At 40.5% G+C, this 21,199-nt stretch overlaps 2 protein-coding genes and 1 long non-coding RNA gene across 4 annotated transcripts in view; 1 reads left to right on the top strand and 2 right to left on the bottom strand.

Annotated features, from left to right (window-relative positions):
- LOC146433139 (uncharacterized) overlaps positions 1-2,642 on the bottom strand; it is a 2,773-nt gene extending 131 nt beyond the window's left edge. Inside the window, exons 1-2 of the long non-coding RNA XR_014854006.1 lie at positions 2,577-2,642; positions 323-411 (exon numbers count right to left, since the gene is read on the bottom strand). This is a non-coding gene — a long non-coding RNA (uncharacterized LOC146433139). The remainder of the gene's footprint in view (positions 1-322; positions 412-2,576) is intronic.
- A 326-nt stretch (positions 2,643-2,968) lies between these two features.
- Positions 2,969-6,869, top strand: DNAJC19 (DnaJ heat shock protein family (Hsp40) member C19). The gene is made up of 6 exons (XM_085069110.1): positions 2,969-3,042; positions 3,394-3,445; positions 3,716-3,756; positions 4,144-4,220; positions 4,810-4,880; positions 6,173-6,869. Exons 1-6 carry the CDS (start codon positions 3,040-3,042, stop codon positions 6,241-6,243), a joined length of 315 nt encoding a protein of 104 aa, XP_084925236.1. The 5' UTR covers positions 2,969-3,039; the 3' UTR covers positions 6,244-6,869.
- Positions 6,870-7,301: 432 nt separating this feature from the next.
- Positions 7,302-21,199, bottom strand: part of FXR1 (FMR1 autosomal homolog 1) — a 32,836-nt gene continuing 18,938 nt past the window's right edge. The window contains exons 9-17 of one of the 2 annotated variants that reach the window (XM_085069106.1): positions 18,886-18,964; positions 16,573-16,682; positions 15,856-15,942; positions 14,899-15,106; positions 13,113-13,316; positions 12,242-12,442; positions 11,419-11,499; positions 9,209-9,300; positions 7,302-8,316 (exon numbers count right to left, since the gene is read on the bottom strand). In XM_085069106.1, the coding sequence (XP_084925232.1) occupies positions 8,146-8,316; positions 9,209-9,300; positions 11,419-11,499; positions 12,242-12,442; positions 13,113-13,316; positions 14,899-15,106; positions 15,856-15,942; positions 16,573-16,682; positions 18,886-18,964 (1,233 nt within the window). In that variant the 3' untranslated portion in view covers positions 7,302-8,145. The remainder of the gene's footprint in view (positions 8,317-9,208; positions 9,301-11,418; positions 11,500-12,241; positions 12,443-13,112; positions 13,317-14,898; positions 15,107-15,855; positions 15,943-16,572; positions 16,683-18,885; positions 18,965-21,199) is intronic. The other variant, XM_085069107.1, reaches the window with a different exon arrangement.

Raw genomic sequence — 21,199 nt, 5'->3', positions numbered from 1 at the left:
CACTAGGGTAAAACACCTGACAGAAGAAATTACAAGAGCTTCAGGGTTTCTCTGGCTTATAGAAAGGGAACAGTTTAGGAACACAGGCAAAATAAAAGGTTGTATACTCCAACTGAGAGTACATTTCTCAAACACTGAATAATTTTGTCTCCCTTCTGATTTCAAATACAGATATTCTGTAGAAGGGATAAAAACTGGAGTGCACCTGTTTCACTTGAGTCCATTAGAACTGACTTGTTTTCCCCTGGGAATGACCTTCCATACCCCACAAGGCAGAGCAATAGAAGATGCAGAGGAATAAGGTGCTGTAAAATGAACTCACCAGGCAAATCAAACAGAACTTTGATTTCACTCTCCATGATGTCCAAGCAGGGACACATCTAGTTCTTTAGCTCTGAGAGGGAAGCACAACTGTGGGAAGAAACAAAGTTTGAGTTGTCCCAGAGTAAAAATATATACAGCATGCTTTAAAGGAATTATGACATTTTGTCTTGAAATGCTCTATTGTTTCACTTAATAATAAAAATCAAATTATTCCACCCCTAGGCTCAGTCTTGTCCAGTTGCTGGTGTATTACATGTACCAATAATGCAAATTCCTCCATTCCACCTCCACTCTTGCCAGCCCTTCCCACTAATTTTCCTTTCTCCTTAATAAAGATGAAATCTCTTCAGCAAGCAGAGGCCTCCCAAGATCTCCCTCTCTGGATTTTCTTTAAAGGGCTTTCACAGGAGAATTAGGTACATTATCAACTCATTCACAGCCCAGTTTGCACATTTCATTATATTTGTCCTTTTTCTCTAAAACTGAGAAATTTCACTACGGAAAGAACCTCAAAGTATAAATTTGCAAAATTCCCTTTGCCAGTAGAGCTAGCCATTCCTCTAAATGGGGATTTGGGAAAGTGAAGAAGTGAAGAACTCCCTTTCAGAGAGTTTTCTTCTGAAGGTCACTAAGATCTGGATCTAGCAAAAGGTTCTTTCAAGATGGAAGAACTAAACCTCATGCAAAAACCTTATTTGTTTAGATGATATGAAAAATTAAATTCTAGTCCTACCCTAGTAAAGTCATTTCCTGCTTTTTTGGTTCTGTTTGGTTTTGGTTTGTTTTTTTTAACTGCTTTTTTTGATAGAAAAGGGACAAAGAGGAAACCATCTTAAAACTAAATCCTCTTCTAGATATTAAACCTGTACACCTTTACTTTTATTGTGGGAAAAAAAGTTGTGTTCCACTTGCTGCCTCCCCTTTCCAGATTTAAACAGGTTTTACAGGCTGTCAGGGGCCTTTTCCTCTACAAAGAATGGATTCAATTCCTTTATTAAACATAAAAGTTTCCTTTTACTTCCATCTCAGTGAACACTTATACAACAGTACAAGCACCTTAACCACAAGGTACTTGTACCTTTCTTCCATCCCTTTCAAAGCAGGTTATTTCCTTGTTGTGTCACTAGAATGACAGGGAAGGAAAGAGACAGGAGACACCTGCAAACATTACCTTAGAAGATATTAAATCAGGCACTTGAAATTTTGGTAAGAAGAACAATTCAAGTGCGACACTAAATTATGACACATTCAAAGGGAACTCATTCCTCACCGAAAATACACAGAAAGGAAGGAAAACTCCGTCTTCCAGTGCAAGAGCCAGTAAAATTACATGTTTCTTAGCCAATGGTGAGCTCTGACACTGCACTGCTTGTGTGAGGGCTTGTGAATTTCAGACCTTAAGCAGCCAAAAGGCAGCTGGCTTTGGCCACTGGCTCCTCCGGGAGCCCCTGAGGTCAGACACGTTCTACAGGCACAGGCGATGGCAGAGAAGCTTTCACCGAGTGTCAGCCAGACAGCAGCACTCTGAGCCTTGAGCTTTGACATTTGCAGCAGCACCTCAGGGCTAAAGGCTGCCGTGGTCTCCCTGCTGCATTAATCGGTTTCCAAAACTGCACCTTCAGGACAGACAGACGGACACTCGACTGCTGCGCTGCGTGCGGCACCGTGCCATTAACAGATGACACGATGTCATTAATAAAATTCAAACACAAGCGCCATGCCTGTAATTGTGCCTCATTGTACAGCAATCTGCAGCAATCAGAGGCTGGTCTGTCCGTGCTGGTCAGTGTGACAGCACTGCGGGGAGCTCCATTAGCACGGCAGGAGGCGAACAGCGCAGCGCACGGGAAACGGGGCGGTCAGACACGGGGAGCAGATCACCGCGATAAAAGACGGGGAAATGGAATAATCACAGCACTGTCAGGGTTGGAAGGGATCTCTGCATATGATCCAGTCCAAGCCTCCTGCCAAGGCAAGGTCACCTGTGGCAGGTGATACAGGAGAGCATCCAGGTGAGAAGGACACTCCATGGCCTCCCTGGGCAGCTGTCCCAGTGCTCTGCCACCCTGTGTGAAGCAGCTTTTCGTCATGTTGAGGTGAAACTTCTTGTGTTTTAATTTATGGCGATAGCTCTTTATGCTGTTGCTGGGAACCACGGAAAAGAGCCTGGCACCACCCTCTTGGCCCCCACCTTGAAGATATTTCTTTGAACTAATGAGATCCCCTGCCAGCCTTCTCTTCTCCACACTAACCAGGCCCAGCTCCCGCAGTCTCTCCTCTCAAGAGATGCTCCAGACCCCAAATCACTTTGTGCCTCCTTGTCTAACCGAGGAGCCCAGACCTGGACAGTCACCTCAGGAGGGGCTGAAAAACGACTTTTTTAAAAAAGCTAATCTGGTGTGCGAGAACAGTCAGGGACAAAATCGCTTGATTATATTAAGAATAAGGTGTGTACTATGACTTTTACAACGCCGCAACTTCGCGCTGCCCTCAGCGCTGTCCCTCAGCGCTGTCCCTCAGTCCCCTCAGCGCTGTCCCTCAGTCCCTCAGCGCTGTCCCTCTGTCCCTCAGTCCCTCAGCGCTGTCCCTCAGTCCCTCAGCCCTGTCCCTCAGTCCCCTCAGCGCTGTCCCGCCCTGTCCCTCAGGCCCCTCCCCGCCCCGCGCTTTACGGCAGTTTGCGGCGCTGCGGGCCGGGCGCGCTGGGCTCGGGCGGACATGGTGAGTGCTGCGGGAGCCGCTGCTGCCCTGCCCGAGGGGCTGCGGGCTCGGCGAGGAGCGAGGAGCGAGGAGCGAGGAGCTCTCACACACCGCAGGCTCCGGCCCCGGCCGCGCAGCCCCGCGGAGAGCGCGGCGCGGTCGGACAGTTGCCCCGGTCCCCCGCAGCTCGGGGCTCCGCGCCCCGCTGCCCTGGCCGTGTCCCCGCGGTCCCCGGGCGCGCCGTGCCCTCGGTTCGCCGTGTCGTGCTCGCTGCGCCGTGCCGGGCCGGTGGCGGTGTGTCCGAGGCGCTGTTTGCTGCCGGCGGGCTCCTTCCCTTGTCCTTCACTAAACAAACCGCTGTTGGTTCCGCAGGCCAGCACGGTGGTGGCGGTGGGCCTGGCCATAGCGGCGGCTGGATTCGCAGGTGTGTAGGGGACGGGCGACACGGAGCACCAGCTCTGCTTGCACACCCCGCGCTTCAGGGCGATTTAAGGTAGTTCAAGAGCGGATACAGGACACTCTCTTGGGAGTGCTTGTATTAATGGCTGTAATTAAACAAAAGATCGAAGTTCTTGCTGTTTTTCGTCCCAAAAAAAGTTTGTTTCACGTTCTAACCCACAAGTTCCCCGTTGCATGGAATTTCTAAATATTCATGGAGCTATACTTAACCTCAATCAACACTGATCTCTTTAAGGTCGCTATGCAGTAAAAGCTTTGAAGCATATGGAGCCACAGGTAAAACAAGCCCTTCAAAACCTACCAAAGCCTGTAAGTTTTTATTTATTAGAAGCATCTTTTTATTTAAAATTTTACTTGGTAAAATAACTACAGACTTGTCTCTGTATAGCATTGCTGTATTTTGTCAGTATCTGCTGTATCTTGTCAGTGAGAATAATTAATTTCAGCAACTCTGGTGGTGATTGGCTAATAGAGAACTTGTTTGGACAAATTTAAGTAATCATTTAGATAATGATACTCCAACTGGATTTCTTACTACAAGTGCAGAAGAAGTTTTGCTATTTTTACAAACTAAAAGTTCAGCAGCTACTAAAGGAATAACAAGTCATTTTAACTGCTACTTAAAAATTAGTGGTTTTTAAACTAACAAGTTTTCTCTTTCAGGCCTTCAGTGGTTATTACAGAGGTGGATTTGAACCCAAAATGACTAAACGAGAAGCAGCTTTAATACTAGGAGTGAGGTAAAGGAAATTTATTAGAAATGAAAGGTGAACAGGAGGCAGTGGTGTCTCCTCACTGCTGGCCTTGTTTGGAAAGGTTGTCATCCTCAGTCCTGTCAGTGCTGGGGAATTTCAGGTGGGTGCTGCAAACCCACTTCTTCTGGAATAAATTCATCATTTCTGGAACACTGTGGATCTGAGTATGGTGGCAACCCCTGCCAAAGCACTTAAGGCCAAATACACAAATCTGTCAAATAGGAACTTTCTTATTTGGGGGTTGTGTTATTTTCATTAAAAATCAAGCACATTTTTTTGTCTTCCAGCCTTTAGGAAGTTTTCTCAATAAAAATACTCCAACATAGTTCTGTTTCTTTTTAACTGTGTGGATGACCCCCACCCTATTAGACTGCTGTAGCATGTTTTTTTCAGCTTTCAGTGTTTTGGAAAAACCCTAGAAAGCGTCCCCAGGGTTTAGACACTACATATCACATACATGTTAGCTAGAGAATTTATGGATAAGACAGAGTGCTCACTTGTTCTCAGACATTTTCTGACGATCTGGGGAATTTCATGAGGATCCCTTAAGTCAGTTTTTCTCTCTCTTTCAAAGCCCTACAGCCAACAGAAATAAAATTAGAGAAGCTCATAGACGGATAATGCTTCTGAATCATCCAGATAAAGGTAAGGAAATTAATCATGTTGATTAGTTAATACATGTTTTTAATACAGATGAATAGAATTGCGTAGGGAAGAAGTGAGTGATACCTCAGCTACTAAAAAACCCACAGAAAACTGAGTGAAAACAAAATTCAGGGTGCCTTAATCCACGTGGGTCTACAGCATATTTTTTGTGTGCATGTTATAAAAGCAAGGAGACAGATTCAGGTCAGTTTGTTATTTGCTCTGTCTTCTGTGAATATGAGATTTGAATATGATTTGTTAAAATGAAACTTAAAATTGCCTTAATTTTAGATGAAACCCCAGAGTACACATTGTGTCTATTATGTACCACTTGTGAGTTTGAATTCATGTGAATGCCTTGGGAGTTCACCATAAATGGCAAATACTGAGCCTTCTACAACTGCTGAAGACATTAAACTGTGAAATATTCCTGTTTGTGGTACTCTAAAGGCTTGGAATCCAGTTATGCTCAAAGTTAGTAACTCAAGGCTTCTATACCTGTTCTAAATTCTGTTCAGTGAGTCAGAATCATGTGTTGGTGTTTGACATTTAACTTCTTAATCGTTGCTTAAAAGGTAAAATGGCTTCCTTTAAAGTGACTATTGAATTCCTTCCTTTTATGCTCCAAAATAATCCATGGGGATATGCCGTTCATAGACAACGTTCATAGATAACTTTCACCGAGTGAAAGTTAACTTCAAAATTAACCTTACTGAACATATGCAGAACCTAAAAATAGCATTCTGTGTTGTACACGACCCAAACAAGTTAAATTAAGGTTCAGGTAAATAATTACAGTGCAATTAATGATAGATATGCTACAAGCACAGTTGTTGTACCTCATGGCTTTACAATGTTGATACATTTGCACTGTGGATTCTGTTTCAGTCTCCCTGAGTCATTTGTTTGCCCTGTTTAAAAACTGACCTGATCCCTTGGTACAGCAGCAGTCTGTGCTGGGCAGGTTTATCTGCAGACCTGTTGGTTCAGTGCTTTTGTATTCACCACAGCCTGTGCCAAGTCAGTGGTGACCAATTTGTTTATGACTGATAAAACTGGAGGAAAAAACCACTTCTGTAAACTAAAAGCAGCCTTGCAGGTGTGAGTGGCTGACACTGAGTTCCTGCAGTGAATGTGAGTGAACTCAGATCCCTTCAGTCATAACCAGTTTGTTCTTTAACTGGCAGAACCTCAGGCTGTGCTCTTCTTTTTCCTGTGTCCTGTGGCATTATCAACACAGAAGATAAATGTTGGGAGTTTTTAAATCTGATTTGAGGTTCTCTTTCTTCTAGGTGGGTCTCCATATGTAGCAGCCAAAATCAATGAAGCTAAGGATCTACTGGAAGACCAAGCTAAAAAATGAATGAGAAAGAAAATCTGTCATTCAGAGGGTTTGTCCCTGCAAATGATTATTTTTGATAAATGGTTGAAGAAAAGTTCTAATGTCAGTCTTTGACTTAATGTAATGACAAATCCAAGGAGGTACTTCCCTCCCCACTTAGTCACTTTTTTTTGGGAAATGTGAGGGAGTGAGGCTTAAAGATTTTTTCATAGCTGTTCTTTATTAAACAGCAAAAATGTGCCACTCAAATATTTTCAGTGCTTGAGAGCAATAACTCAGTGTGGCCAGTGTGTGTTACTAGGGGCAGGTAGATTCACATGCTGTTACCTAATTTCTGTTGAACTGGCCTTGTTTAAAGTTCATGCTGCTGCTTTTCCATCTGCTAAAATTAGCACAGTGAACTGGTTTGGGGAGGGGGTGGAAAAAGCAAGAGGATTTATTGGACAGGAGAAGCTGGGATAGATGTGTGGTTGTCTCTGCCTGGAGAAATAAAGTGCAGGAAACACTGTACTCCCTTGTCTTAGCCTTGTGAAAAACAAGGTTGGTTAGGTGCTACTGATGGATCTGGAATGTCCCAGGTTTGTTTAGTAACTTTAATTTTTGACGGATTTTAATAGCATTTAATAAATTCCATATTTGTAATAGAAGTCCTGTAGTTTTATACATTCTTGTACACTACAAAGCCAGAGCTCACTTAGTGAGGTTTGCATGTATGGTGATTAGGAATTGGGAACTCTACATAATCACTGAGGCTACCTGAGCTGGATTTGTGCTCCATGGAGTCTCTCACTTCATGGGGCTGTGTGTCACGCTTGAACTTATCAAAAACTACATCTGCATTAATTCCTATATATGTTAGTCAGGTTACACAATTCTCCAAGATACGGAGTCTGGTTTTAGATTTGGTAACTGGTGTTTGACATCATCACCTTAGTGAAAAGAAGATCAGAACATTAGAAACTCTTAGGAAAAAGAGTTAAAGGCTCAAGCTGCCTCACGAGTAAGTTTCCATTGTTAGTTAACAGCTTGAAAACCTTAGAGTCAATAGTAATTTAAATTTGATAGAAACAGTCAACAGATGGAAGATCAAAGTTTATTTTCTTTTACTACCAGCATACAAAAAAAACATATTGCACATCAAACAACCAAAACAAAAATAAAAATACTCTACTAAGGACTAACATATGTAGTTTATACAGAATAAACTTTCTGGAAATTGATCTTTTCAGTAGTTCAGGTTATGTCTTAATGGACATGACTAATTCAGCTTAGTGTTAACTAAAGCTATGTTTGATTTTTAAATACTGTACAGTTTAATAAATAAACCAAACAAAGCCTCAATGTAGAACAGTCACTGCCAATGTCACCCAGTATCCCTGCAGATTATGAGAATTTAACAAATGTATTCCAGTGGTCTGCAGATTTTTCCTCTACATACAGCATTTAAAAAACATGTATTAAAACAGACCAGTTTCCAGACTAAACTAATGGAGAAATTACATTTCAGTGCAAAATATTTTAGACTGCATTTCTTTCTAGTATTCCTCAGGTGAAGAAGTGGTTGCATATTATTAAAAATGTAACAAAAGCAGCTAATGCTTTCATAAAGAGTATTATGTTAGGGATCCCCCTCACATCTTTGCCGTATTTTGAAAACAAAATAACATTTCCTATAGCCAGCAATTTTATTTAAATGTTACATATACTATCTCAAGGCACATCTGATGATATATTTATAACACAGTAGGTGTCAAAGTATGTTTAACATATGATTTCTCCAGGATCCCTCCCCTTTCTGTATTCCAAAATGGAGGAACTGAAAGTGCGGTGTCAAGACTGGCGATCCGTATTCTATCTTTGGCAAGCTTATACAAGCACTATTTTAAATGTAATGTAAAAGAACTGTAAACTAGGAACTTCAGTTTATGAAACACCATTCAGCACTGCTTCTTCCTGATTATTTCCATCCTCCTGAACAGTGACTTTCTTTTCATCAGGGCTGTGCTGTAGTTTAGAAGGCTCATCCCCAGAGGTGGTGGCAGGACCATTCACTGCCTTTTCAGAAGGGCTGTTTTCGTCAATCGCATCTTTTGCCTTGCAAAAACAAGAACGGGGCAATATTAAAAATTCTGTAACAATACAGAGTGTAATCTAGATTTCCCTCTGGCTCACACAGCAGCTTTGCAAGAGGGAACACCTCTTGTCTGTCTGTGCCTGTATCCTGTCATTTAGAGCATCTGAGTACTTACCTCATCATTTATGGGACATTTCTGTATCAGCCACTTGGAGGAAAGCATGCCAACATAACCCCAGGACTGCATTCCCCCAGCACACCCAGAATGCTTTTTTATTTCAATTTGTCTAAGCCCATGAAGGAGTTCACTGAAAAACTGAGTTTTACTCCCCTTCTAAACTCTATAGCAAGGTGACATTTTATTAATGGATCTTTCTTACTTTGCTAAACTCAGACATAACTTGTGGCAATACATTGTCACTTTAGAAGTAAAAAATACTGCTCTATTCAGTTCTGATTATTTTTCAGGATAATACAATGCCACTCTGATACTTTAAGGAGAAATGATCAAAAATATACGATCTTTGCAAAATTAATTCCTTCTTAAATAGTTTATACAAGTCACTAAAAATGCCACATAGTATCCTTTACTCCTAACATGTTTTAAAGATTACTTCTCAAGACTCACCATGGGCAGTTTTCGTATTATTACATAATACAACATTACAAAGTGTAATATTTTAAAATGTGTACAGACTTGGTTTGTCTAAATTAAGACCTAAAATCTGCAATGACAGTCTACAAGTCACTGCCAGTTCTGTTTACTCTGGGCCATTTTAGCTTTTAATGATTTGTTCTTGAACCTAAATGCATTGTAGTCCTATGAGGGCAAGGTAACTGAAGCCTTCATTCCTTTACAGTTCTGCTGCAAGGGAGGAGAAAAAAAGGAAATGCAGGTTAAAAAAGTCTTACCGTTTCTTTCTTGGTTTTGGCTACTGTCTCCTTTGGAGGGTTTCTCTGTCTACTTTGAGATTCAGCTCGTGATATATAATCAGCTACTGTTACTGTTCAAGGAAAAAAATCACAGTGATGCTCACATCAGCAGTCAATTCAGCATGAACCTTCATGTCTTTTCTGCACAAGTTATGCTCTAACTGGGAGACATCTCACAAAAGGCCTTCACACTTACAGGTTATCAACCACAGAACAAGGATCAATTTGTGTCTGTTAAAAATAATTTTCACTAAAATCGGTGGTAACATAGTGATCTGAAGGTGGACTTTCAATAAAACAGAAATTTTGGTCCAATTGCAAATTTTATTGGAGAAGGGCTTTCTGTACTAGGTTTGAAGAGATTAGGCTGCAGGCTCTTTGAATTACAGACTGTGTGTGCCACTGGTGCTTTATTGAGTAGTGGAGAATTTGATACTAATGAAATGAAAGGAAGGCAGTTCAGTGGTGCCCAGAGCTGAGGCAGGTCAGAGTGCAGCATCTCTTACAATGATGTGGCATCAAATCTCTGTTACGTCATGAAGCAATTGGCAAGGGAACTTGCCCTCCCTGAGGTACTGAGTGCCACCAGCACTGTGCCACCAGCACTGTGCCCTGGCTCGGGTGTGGCTGTTGTGGGCTGTGTGGACATAGCTAGTGCTGTCTGGGGGTGTCCAGGGCTTCTCTGACCTCTCCTTGCCATCTCAGCACATGTTCTGTAGCCTGGTTTTGGTTGCATGAAATCCAAATCAGACTGGGAACTACGGCATATGAATTTTGTGTTACTTTTCTGGACTTCTTACACCTGGGTCCTTCCAAAACTCTGAAGGCCAAGGGAGTTTGTGCCAAGTACTTTTTCTTTAAAATGAGGTTCTGTACCCAACTCCTCTGATACTAGCAAATAGGAAGCATATTTCATGCACACAGTGCATTCTTAATATTCCTGAATGTATAAGGACCCATAACATACAGCAATGTAAATCAAATGATACAACTAAATGACTGAAGTACAGTGGTTGGTATTGGGGGGGAAGAAGGGAAGAATTCATTCTGCCTGTATTTCACTCACACTTACTAGGTATTTATGAAGACTTAAATTATTACAGCATTTTAACAAAGATATCAGAGAAATCTTGTTTGGGAAATTTTGTTATGTTCTTAGAATACTTAAGATTTAAAAGAATTCCCATGGTTTTCTAGAAATTACTAACATTTCTTTATGTTCCTGGCTGAAATTAGTTTCTTAGAAGTAAAAGCTGAAATCCTTCTAATTTTTTCTGCCCCTTCACAAATCCATATCACTGCTACAAAACTGGAACACTGAGGAGAAACGTGTGGGTATGAGTATTTTAGGAGGGTGGGGTGTTTATTTCCTTCCCCCAAGTTTTAGTTAGTGTAATAAAACAACTTTTTTCTTCTTAATCAAATGTAGTATGAGCACCACAGATACAAGGAAGACAAATATAGGTGAAATTTTGAACCTGTCAATCTAGAAGACCTTCTGTTACTACCCTGCGCCGTGTATGTACAAGCATTTTCTAAACAGGGCATTGTATTGATAATTAGCCAGTTCACCTTTAACATTTCAAGTGTTAGTACACACAAAAGAAATGCAACAAGCCACAACAACAAAAAATTGGAAACATGCAATTTCACTTAAACTCCTCCTCCTTCCCACCCTCGATTTGCAGATGACTTAAACTATTCCCAACAGCCAAGGACTGAGAGCAGCAGTGTGATGCAGGTGTGGGGCTGGCAAACCCCACGCGAGTTCCCTCCCTGAGCTCTGCCAGGACCCACATCCTGCCCCTCCAACACTGCTGCTCAGCCGGCGCTGAAAAGGTTGTGTCCCAGTCAGTGCAAGCGCACAGATGCAGTGAGTGCAGACCATGAACCTTCATGTTTGTCGTGATCCTGGACCACAGAACTCAACAGCACTTTGGCCATTGACTTCAGTGAGAACCAGATCAGAAGCGTAACTTGTATGTCCAAGCAAAAAGTTAGACATCAATTAGTTTCATTAGACAGATTTTAGAAGTTCTCCTAGTAGAAGAAATGTCTTTGATCTTTATCTAGTAGTCTTATTAGTTATTGAGTAACCTTTTGATATTATGCAGCTCTATGTAAAACAGCAGACACAACATTCTCTCATGCTTTTGACCTGAGATTACCCACAGCTCCACTCGAATTACCTGGCTGTCTATCTTCTGCCTGACCCCTGAAGCGACGCCTGCGGCTACGATTGCGTCGCTGGGGTTTTTTGTCACTATCATCTGCAATTGCAAAGTTTATAATGAACTATTTCTGATCATAAAATAAATAAATTCTTCAGCAGTTTCAGCATGGGGCATTTAAAATTGCTTCTGTTAAAGACAGAGACTAAATAAGACAGAAAAGCTAAAAGAAAATTTTATACTGAAAGCATACACAGTAACACAAAAGCTAGATTTTACTTTTTGTTCTTGGTTCATTAAAACATTAAGGCACATGCTTAATGACCTCAGATTTCATTTATTAAGTAACCATACGTCAAATTTTAGCAACATAACCCAGATTTTTTTTTCTACATTAAGCAACAGATTGTATTCTTGTCCCAGTGAGTATTGAGAGAATTTACTGAGGGAAAGTTCTTAAGTAGAAGCTGGGAAGAGACAAATTAACAGCTACTTAAGGAGCTTTCCCACACCGAGACTGAGGTTACCAAGGACAAAACAGAGCGTTTATCCGACAGTACTGTTTCTATCAAAGCAGCAGTACCAATGGGAAACAACAAGTCAAGTCTTTGGTGTCTCCATCAGTTTTTACAAAAAAAGGCACATGAAAAGGCTAGTGGAGCTCAGTAAACAGAAGGCTCCATGGCACAGCCACGGAGGGAGTCTCTTTAATCAGACAGCAACCTTGAACAGAACAACGATTTGTCATTTACAAAAACAAACAAGGGCTTCACTACACTTACAGGGACAACACATTTTTTTCTTAGTTTGCTCTGGGACTACCATCCAACCATTTACATACCTAAACCATTCTCATTAACAGAAGCTGTATCAGACTCTGTCATTCCATCCATAAGAACAGCATCTTCATCAGTCCTTCGCCGGCGTGACCTCCTGCGGCGGTTGCTGCTATGGTGGGACTCGCTGGCATCAGTGTCCACAGTCTGGTCTGACTCCGTGTTATCCAGCAAGCTGTAGGGGTTGCTGTCCGGGTCTTTAAGCACTAAACAAACACAAAGTGTCCATCTGAGATACTGGAGTGATGTGTAACTTCATTTCCAGGCTGACTTAATTTGAAAGTTTCCAACTACAAAGCAACCTTAAGCCAGGGTGTAACACACAGACCTGCAGTATTTGATTCAAACTGGATCCTCTGACTCTAACCCAACATTAACAATTCTGGGGCACCACAACACGCATTTGCACTGTTTCACCACAAAGATTTCCAAGGTGACATTTAGAGACCTTTTACTCAAAACTCCTAAATATATAAAACACACCTTTCACTCTGTGGTAGCGTGGTACTTCTGACCTGTTACAGTGTTAATATTAGCACAGATTCTGACAAAACCTAACTTCCAAAAAATTATTTTTTCTCTCATTCTGTATCTAAACATAAGCTTAACTCAGAAGGCAGCCATGGGAAACACACTAAAGATTTATCAACTTTGCTAATAACATTATTATGTGTGAGCAGTAGAGGCAGTAAATTAAGATCACTGTGAAAATAAACAAAAATCTAAAACACGGTGTCTGACACAACTATCACGCAACTGCACTGAAATCCCAAGGTATTAAGACCATAAGAATGGAGTATTTTAAAAGGGGAAAATGTTATACAGAAAGCTGCCAGGAAGAAAATCTCAGTAAAAAACCCATTTGGAACACAGTACCAGAGCTAATGGACGACTTTCCACCACGAGGTCCCCCGCGCCCACGGCCTCCGGACACGCTGCGTCCTCGACCGCCAGGACGTCGCCTGTTGTCACGTTGGTGCCTGCTTTCTCTGTCATCTTCTCCTGCCAAGGACCAGTCACTAAGTTCATCTTTCCTCTCCGACTCTGTTTCAGAGGGATTAGAGAGCTCTGAGTTTGTACCTTGTATGAGAAGGAAAAGAAAATTGGAAATTAGTATGAATTTGGGCATTATATTCTGGTTTCATATTCTCACAGAAGTATTCCAGCCAGCATTGCTGGTTATGTATTTATTTTATCTAAAAAAAATATAATGCATAAATATACATATATATAAATATTAATACACACATACACAAGTATATAACCATAGATATATTATTTTTCTATATACATATATAAAAATATATGCACACATAAGATACAGAGCAGAAGTTACCTAAATAAGATTCTCAATCTAAATTTGTTTGTACTAACGTGTGAAATAAGGGCTGAATAATCACCAAATCTGTAATTTCTGGACACCCATAAACCAAGGATTAGGCAGTGTTTCCTCTCTTTGTCTACACACTGCAGGCATTTGGTGCAGTTTCTAGGCAACTTCTCTGAAATTCCCAAGGACAACTTTGCTACCTTATAGCCGATGGCTGTTGCTAAGCAACCTCTTCTGGATGCTGTAATGCTGCTCGAACAATTTCACTGTTTATATTCAACAGCATCTGTAATACTTTGCCATCTCCGAACTACCCAAACCCACACAGCTTTTTACTACCTGAAAACCCAGCACCTACTATTCATTTTAGGAATCCAAGAACTCCCCCTGCTAACCAGTCTGCAATATAAAGTTTTAGACCCATATGGCTCCAATGTGATTGTTGCCATTTTGTGAGGAAAAAAAATAATGTAAGTTTTCTAAACCAGAGTGCATATATATAAGCAAAGTGAACAAGTTTCTTTCCAGTTCAGTCAGTTCATTGGAAAATCATAAAAAATGAAGTTACAAACATCATCAGAATCAACATGACTAACACATGGCATGATCCAGGAAGTTATAGCCAGGGCAGACTGTAAAACCCAGAATGTGTCTGATTTTTTAACACAAATGAGCTACATGCAGATAGGCACAGTAGTTTACTGTATTGAATAAATAATACTGTTCTTCTTTGTGAAACATGTCTATATTGAAATGCAGTGTCTCCATTTGGGGAGCTGCTGCTGGACAAGCTGGGGATGTGCACACCTGTCAGGGACTAAACAGTGCTTTTAAAATCAGAAATGCACCAGAACACCTCACTACATTTTAAAACAAATTCAGTTAGTTCCTGACTGAATTAAAAAACCCATAGGATTTTGTGCTGTCTCCATTTTACAACATTTTGATTCACTTTTAAGAAATATGCCGCTAAGATGGCCATGAGCACAGACTAGCAATTTTTCTCCTCAATCCAAACAGATAATGCTAATTTCAGATTTTTTAAAATTTTTAAAAAGATGCTCCTGAAAAGCATCTCTAGCTCCCTTCCCAGCTTTTAATGATGTTATCTACTAACACCAACAAGATGTTTCCAGAGCTTGGTTTGTTAATTTTTTCAGTTTTAAAACTTCAAGGTTGCAAATCTAACAAGGTGTTTTGAGCTAGGTACAAACTAAAATGGGCAATTCTGAATTTCCAACCCTATCTTCACTCAAGTATGCTGAACACAAAGAAATCCAGAGACAATTTTGGGTTCAAAGGTATGCCCAGGACTCACCCAGGAGCACTCACCGTAGCCAGATGTGTAATTGGGGCCCCTGCGGCCTCTGCCCCGCCCGCTGTAGGACCTGGAGCCTTGCACTGAGCTCAGGGTGCTCTCATCAGTGGTGTAACCTTTCTCCTTCTCAGGGACTCGAGCAGAGGAAGGCCTGAAGCCCATCCCGATCTGGCGCAACTGTTCATCGATTTGGAGCCTTTCCAGTCTTAGCTGTTCTACCTCCTACATAAAAGGAAACAAAATACATTGAAAATATTGCTGACAAATGTCCCTCACAAAACATCATTGCCCACCCAGGCATCTTGAAAATAATCATCATTCCTGTAGGAGAGTTTATGCCACCTTGAAGGTGACTACAAATAACAAAATCCAAGATGAGCTATCTCCAAGTTTTGGAAGAGATCAAAAAACTTTCTTTGACCACTTTGCAGAAGGCTTGGCTTTAAGACTACTACCACCACCATATTTCTTAACTACAATTCAGTAAATTTCTTACAGTAAAATTTAGGGGGAAAAAAAGGCAAACTGACAAGGGAACACAACTCAAATTCATTATCCCTGGTAACATTACAAAGCAAACCCATCTAAACAGATAATTGCTCTAATACTACACTGTGTCAGTGCGTTACTGTTAGAAATTCCATCCTACCCCAACAGAGCATTAACCTGAAAACAGCAGAACACAAACACAGACAAAAAATTTTGTGTTTGTTCCCAAACACAAAATGCATTTGGGAACATTGCTCTTTAGTCTGATTCTTTCCACCCCAACAGCACTAAGTAACCATGATAAGGTATTTACAGGCCCACGATAGCCATGGGCAAGGGGGGGGCTCAAGGCACCAAGCTTCAAATCCTGATGTACAGAGAACAGTTTATCAACTGCAAATCCCACCAAAGCTGTAGCTAAAAAATTCTGGTACTTCAACCCAAGTTTCCTGTACAGATTCTTTCTCCCAAAATACACTCACCTTTAGATATGCGATGTGATATTCCAAGAGAACTTGGACATTCCCAATGCTTTCTTTAGTACCCACAAATACAAATGGTACCATTCCCTACAGAAAAACAACATCAAAGCTTTTCATCAGGAAGAACATTATCATCAAAATTAATGCTTTCTGTTTAAATCATATAAAGAGATCTGTTTTAAATTACAAAAGTCAGCTAAACAAAGGCAGTAACTAAGCCTCGGGCTGCAAAGACACACTAGAAATAGCTCTGGGGTGACAGCAGGGGCTTCAGACTGTCCAGCTTTCCCAACAGCCTATTGTGGAGCTGAGGTAACCTGACATCCTGTGTTTATCTTCCCCCATGCAACACCTGCTGTGTGTGTTTATCACAGCAGGTGTGCAGAAGTATCCACAGTTTACCATGAAGTGCACAGCAGTTCATTTAACCAACCTGACAAGACCAAGCACCTTTACAAGATTTTACCTTTTGTTCTTATCTATTTAAAATATGTGGATACTATTAACACTAACAATCCCAAATTAGTTTTGTAGCCAAAGTATACAGAGGAGAAAGTAAAGAAAAAGTCTTACTTCAGCAGTAAAACACAATCCTTGAATTACTACATAAAAAAATCTACTACAAGTTGCTCGCTTAAAACTAATGCTCTCTCTATCCACAGAAACTGGGCTTGAAACTAAAAACCTAGTCACAGCAGGAAAGAATAAAGTACTTACGTCTTCACGAGGCAGCTTATTTTCATTGTCTCCTTCAATTCTCACCCTGACGACTCCAGACTTGTCTACAATCTCCTGAATCACTTTTCCGTTTTTTCCAATAACTTTTCCTTCAGAGGGCAAGAATGGTTAATTTTGCACCCATGTGCAAAGTATTTTAACATGTATATCAATATTTTACGTATAAAAACCACCAAAGAATACCCCACACTATGTCAGAGAAAACAGGTGAAAACTTCCAAAATTAGACTCTCTATAAGCACAGAGTAACACGTAGTGAAGATCACCACTGCACACAAGCTTCTAATAGAACCAAATCAAGAGTGAAATGGCCAAGAGTTTTACAAATTCTTACTTTAAATTTATGTATCAAAATTATTTGGACCCCCTAACTCCACATGTGCCCTCAGTCAATCTTTCCTGACATTTTGACAGACTTATACAATATATATTTGTTGGAGCCTCTTAAATTTTGCCATTACAACAGATTTGTGTACGACCAGTGCTTTCCATATGACCTTTAAAATACCTATTTTGAGATCATGCATGGGATCTATACCAGAAATTTGTTCAGAACTTTTATGTTACAATCTCAAAAAAAAGTGACTCCTTGGCTCCCTTACTAAAGGACTTTAGCTCTTAGATTAAATTTATCTGGAAACATCTCTTTATCCCAGCTAGGTATCTGGCACTTAAAAACATTTATGTTTAAATTAGGAGCAAAGGAAGGCAGAACAACTTCAAAAAGGGTAAAAGCCAGAACTGTGTGACAGAGTACTCCATAAGGAATATTCTTTACAGCAAATATCAACATGATGGAAAATAACATGCAAAAAATATTAAAAATTTGTTTCCCTTCCTCAAGAGCTCCAACAGCTCAGCAGGTTTGTGTTTTTATCTTTCTGTATTGGAGTCACTGATGAGCACTACATTTCTTTTAAGCTGGGTGTCTTCACTGAGTCTAGCCAAGTATCTGTCTGCTTCCCTGGGTGCCCAAAGGTGATGTGGGCAGGACATCTGCCTTCAGCAGAAACTGGCATTGTAATTGTTTAATAGCAGCATTTTCAGTTAAACACACTGCTGTCACTTGTGCCCTGATTCTTATGTGTGATAGGCACATTAATGAATGCTCTCCAAAAGCTCCCCAAAACTCAACTGCTAGAACATCAGGTTTAGCAAATTTCCCTGGATTAATTAGATTTACTAAACAAGACTGCAGAAAAAAAATGTGTTCATATACGAATTAGTGATTAATTTTTTCAATGTTAAAATGAGCTTTAACATTAGGTGGATGACAAAATCATCAAGTTGCATCAGATACACAACTTGCATGAGTCCTATTAAAAAAACACCCAAATGAACAAACGAAACCCCATTACACCTTAATTTGGTCAAGTTCTAAAACTTTGAAAGTCTAAGTTTTAGGAGTTTTCACAGGAATTATTTAAGTGATGTTATTTACAATATGCAGGCTCTAAGCCCCAAACCACAGGAGGTCAAAGCTCAGGCTTTAATTTCTCCTCTGGATAATCCAAGCAGTTCTATCAGGTACAACACCTGAAACTTTAACACTGCCTCCATGCCCACACTGCCCACAAGCTGGGCATGGGGAGCAGGGAGCTGCCAGACTCGAGTCAAAAGCAGGATAAAGGAAGCAGAATGAGGGAAGAGGAAAAACATCCCCTGTGATGACTGGACTTGGGGAGGACATGTTTGTGTCTTGCAGTGGAACATGATTAACCTCACCTTTAGGTGGCTTTTACTACAGAACCTAGCAGACTATGCTTCACCTTCATAAAGCTGCAACATGGAAAAATGTCTACTTTGAGACCGAGGATGAGACCTATGAGCACTGCTGATTTATACAGGAGCTCACCAGCATCCAACCACCACCTCTGACACACCTCAGCCCAGGAGGGAGCAGTAACAGGAGAACTGCCTCCTGTCATTCTTGCAACTCAGCTGAAGTATTTCCAGATTGAACTTTGGAACTTAGTTTCAGCACTTTTAAGCAGTCAATTTAGTAAAGTGTATTTTTTCACTAGAATCTGAACTACAAGTATTACCATTAAATTAGGTGGTACAAGTCTGCAATCAAGTCAGTTTAGGTGTTAAAATCCTGACAAAGTATTATGCAGCAACAATATATCCAATTTCATAATAATTCTCTGATACATATAATTTTAAAAGATCAATCACGTTCTACTCAGATGGAGACATAAAATGTTGTACTGGCACCTAAATCCTCTTCACAAAGTTGTGCTGATTAGGCTCCCTTTCCCCAACTTTTCAAATTTTAGCAATATTACATACCAACAAGATTTCTGGGAACTTGAATAAAATCCTCCACAAATTCCAAGTAACTTCTGGCCTTTTTTACTGCATCAGCAGTCTGGAAATGAATTTAAAAAATGGAATTTATTTGTGAATATAGCATGTTAAAAACAAAACCTTGTAGCAACAGCTGCAAGTTTTCGAAACAAACTTATTTTCGAAAAGAGAAGAATAGAGACAAGATTAATCTAGTTTTAAACTAAATGATAAACGAATAATTAAGTAAAATGCCCAGAGACAAAATTCAGTATAAAAGCAAAGCATCAGCAATGAATAAAACTTTTTTTTTCATGTTATTTCAAGACATTTTGAGATATCAAAATGGATGCCCCATCCCTGGAAGTGTTCAAAGGCCAGGCTGGATAGGGCTTTGAGCAAACACTGTAAATGATATTACAACCAGGACACTCTCTTTCCAGAATGCTGGTTTCTGGCCACAGTTCATCTACAATGCTTTCCAAGATAGGACAGTGGCTCTGGTTACTGGGGAGAACTCCTGTAAATGCTCTCTTACAGCTTTATTATTAAATGACAGAAATCAGCTGAGTTAATTGAGGCTACAGAGATGCTGAAACAAGAAACAAGGCTTCAAATTAACAACAGCAGAAGTGTAGAATTAAAGGAATATCAGCATCTAGTAAGTAATAACAGCTTCTGAGCACAACTTGCATTTTACACGAATGCCTCAGCCCTTTCATCTGTCATTTTCAGGCAACATATGAAAAAGAGCACCACCAGCTCCTGCACCTTTTAATCAAATCACGGAAATCCTAGAAGAATAAGAAAATGTATAAACCTCTACTTCTGGCAGAGGTCAAAATGACAGCAAAAGAAACATGGACAAATTGGATTTCAAGATAATGAAAGCAGTGATCAAACACAGGAAACAAATGAACAGGAAGCCACTGTGAGGAGCAGAGGTTATGCTGCATTTTCAGGGTAACCACTCAAATGATACAAACTTAAAACACATTAGCAATTTTTCATCCTGAATGAATTCTACAAATAGACACAATTAACAAAACAGTTCCTGCCTAAGGTATGTTTATCAATTCTTTCCTAAATAAAGGTGAAGGAACAGTGAATGCCTTTATAGAAGCAGATTCAGGACAGGAAAATATACAACTGCCAGAGCTGGAGCTCTCCACTGCACCCATAAGCCTCTCCACACTTGCAACGAGCACTCAGGATTTTTATGAGAGTACAACCTGTGTAACTCATTCACACCCCAACATGAGTGAGCACATAAAGCTGACTCAGACAATGTATTCTCAGTTCCTTGTAGTGGAACATGGATTAAAGACCTCAAAGGATTCCAGTCACTAGCAACTACCTTTGTTAACTCTGAATTATAGCCTGCACATCTGCTGATGCTCTTGTTACTTCACACAGTAGCCCACACACTCAAGACACATCCATGCTAACAAAGAGTCTTTAACAGCAAAATTAAATGCAGTGTGTTTTTCTAAACTCAGCATTACACCTGCCAGTGTTAAGAATTGCACAAGAATTGACTGCAATTCCATTTTGACAGTAATGAAGGTCTAAGAGAACTTTTCTATTTCTGACATAGCTCTCCCTCTCTGGGAAGCACAACTTTTCATCAGCAGTCCAAGCTATACTGTCCAAGCTCTGAAGTTCACAGACCTGTGGTCTGTACATCACAATCAGAAGTTCAGGCAACCAGTAAAGGGTCTTGAAACCGAAATGGTCTTGACCAGACAGGAATAAAAGCATAAACAGCATGCCATACAGTTTAGATTCCTTCTATCCACAGAGCTTTACAATCTTCTTTAAAATTTATCTTCATGTTTCTTCCCTCAAAGAGTCTGGCCCTGAGAAACAGTGAACTTTTATTTGTATGCAAAACATCAGCTATGGGAAACCCTCAGACCGCGACTGCTATGTCAACAACACTGGTTCACTCTCCCACACATCTCAGCCTAAAATTGTCTGCCTGTGCATTCAGCTGTTAGGGTCTGGCTGGTTGCCCACTGCAGCTGAAAAGAGGCAAAAAGAATAGGCAAGTGTAGCCAGATGCTGAACCCCTTATCATGTGGAATAGTTAAGCTGCCTGGCATTTTTAGAAGTGCTTATCACTTCCATGGCTAGATATGTCTGAAGGCATTTTTATTTAGGGGGGCATCTGGTATTTATAATCACTGCTGTGCACCTCTGTAAGAGGCTGGTGACAGTTATAACCTTTCCACAAGTTCCAGCATCACATCATTGACATGAAAGGGATCAAAACTGGAATACACTGGACATTCCACTGCATTTAAACTGGTCCAAT

The sequence above is a fragment of the Lichenostomus cassidix genome, chromosome 9 (assembly GCF_008360975.1).
Source record: "Lichenostomus cassidix isolate B80296 chromosome 9, HeHo_3.0, whole genome shotgun sequence".
Lineage (NCBI taxonomy): Eukaryota > Metazoa > Chordata > Aves > Passeriformes > Meliphagidae > Lichenostomus > Lichenostomus cassidix.
Note: the sequence above shows the minus strand (reverse complement) of the source record. Positions and strands in the feature narration are given on the sequence as shown.